Genomic DNA, 1,556 nt, shown 5'->3' with positions numbered 1-1,556 from the left:
CCCCGCGGCCCGGGGCGCGTAGCTGCCCACCATGAACACGTCGCGATCCACTGGGCCAGGAGGGGACAGGAGGGACGGGTGAGTGGGGCCAGGGTGGCGTGGGGGGCCCCAGCGCCCGCCCCCAGCCCCCACCCCCACTCACCGGGCCGGCCCCGGCGGTAGGTGAGGTGCAGGCACCGCAGCCCGCAGACGATCTCCCTGTTCACCTGCGGGCAGAAGGCAGGGGGGACTTGGGGACTGCCCCCATGGCATGGGGACCTCTGGCACCCTGACATCCACCGCTTCCAGGATGTCAGAATTCAGCAGCATCAAGGGTGGCAGGGACTCCAGGCTGGCAGGTAACTCCGGGAGGGGCGGGGACTCGGAGATGGCAGGAATCCCTCAGGAGGGGCAGGGACCTCTAGGAAACCCTTGGATAGGCAGCACTGCTGGGATCTCTGGGAGAGGCGAGGATGCTGGGGTGGCAGGAGCCATGGGGGGGCAGCCAGGCTGGGGGCAGCAAGGACCCCCAGGTGGGCAGAGACCCCCAGAGGGGCACGGACCCCGGGGTAAAGGGTGGAGGCAGATGTGCCAAGGCAGAGACCCTGGGACAGGCAGGGAGCCATGGGTGGCAGGAGGGACCCTGTGGGGCAGGGTCCCAGGGTAACAAGGACCCCTTAGGGTGGGGACCCCGTGGTGTGAGGGCAGCAGGGCCATGCCCAGCCAGCGGACACAGGGCACCACGCACTCCCCTCACCTTGAAGGACACCTTCACTCTGTAGTCCACCCCTTCCTTCAGCACAAAGGCCCGGCCTCTCAGCTCCTCCAGGTCTCCTGCACAGGCAGATGGTCCTTCAGCACGGTACCCCTTCCTCCTCCTCCTCCTCCCCTCCCAGGTGTCCCAGGCTCACCTGTCAGGTCCATGGTGATGGGCCCTGGCGCCTGCTCGCACATCAGTGTCAGCTTTGTCACCTGCACGTTGGGCACGCTGGCATCTGGGGACAAGCAGCAGGGCCCAGAGCTCACCCACCATGGCCAGTCCCCCCATCACCTCCATCCCAAGGGGCTGCCCATGGCCCTGTGATGGAGGGAAGGGCCACGGTGTCCGTGGTGGGGGTGTCAAAGCCAGTGAGTGCCAGGCAGGGCACAGGAGAGCAGGTGCGTTTCAGGTCACTCCACCACTGCCTTTCGGGGTGAGATCACGTTTAAAGGACCCAGACACGGGTATTTCCCAGGGGGTACCATTCCCTGGCTCGGGAGCAGAACAAGGGGGAGCAGAGGAGGAGGATGCAGCACGTGCAGCCCCTGGAGGTGGCACTGGTCTCATTCACCCCACCAGCCCAACCTGCCCTGCCCCAGCTTTCACACACACCACGGTGCACCCTCCTGCACCCCACTGCTCTGCCAGCCCTCCCCCCCAGTTTGCACCCTCCTCAATGCCATTCATGGATGGACACTGGTGCTGGGCCCGTGGAGCCCGCCGGGGACCCCCAGTGCAGACCAGCACCAGCCTGGGGTGGGGGAGCCCGTGGGGCCATGGGGGGCGCGGTCTGGTCACCGGCAGCCGGGCTACCCCG

General features: G+C 67.4%; 1 protein-coding gene across 1 annotated transcript in view; it reads right to left on the bottom strand.

Moving 5' to 3' along the window:
* Positions 1-3: 3 nt before the first annotated feature.
* Positions 4-1,556, bottom strand: part of ARHGDIG (Rho GDP dissociation inhibitor gamma) — a gene marked incomplete at its 3' end in the record, with an annotated part of 2,413 nt that continues 860 nt past the window's right edge. Inside the window, exons 2-5 of the mRNA XM_031060440.1 lie at positions 891-1,000; positions 737-813; positions 143-206; positions 4-50 (exon numbers count right to left, since the gene is read on the bottom strand). Coding sequence (XP_030916300.1) covers positions 4-50; positions 143-206; positions 737-813; positions 891-1,000 — 298 coding nt within the window. The remainder of the gene's footprint in view (positions 51-142; positions 207-736; positions 814-890; positions 1,001-1,556) is intronic.

This window comes from Geospiza fortis, unplaced genomic scaffold, assembly GCF_000277835.1.
Source record: "Geospiza fortis unplaced genomic scaffold, GeoFor_1.0 scaffold114, whole genome shotgun sequence".
In the NCBI taxonomy this organism is placed as follows: Eukaryota; Metazoa; Chordata; class Aves; order Passeriformes; family Thraupidae; genus Geospiza; species Geospiza fortis.
The sequence above is the reverse complement of the archived record's forward strand: the minus strand, read 5'-3'. Positions and strand labels throughout refer to the sequence as shown.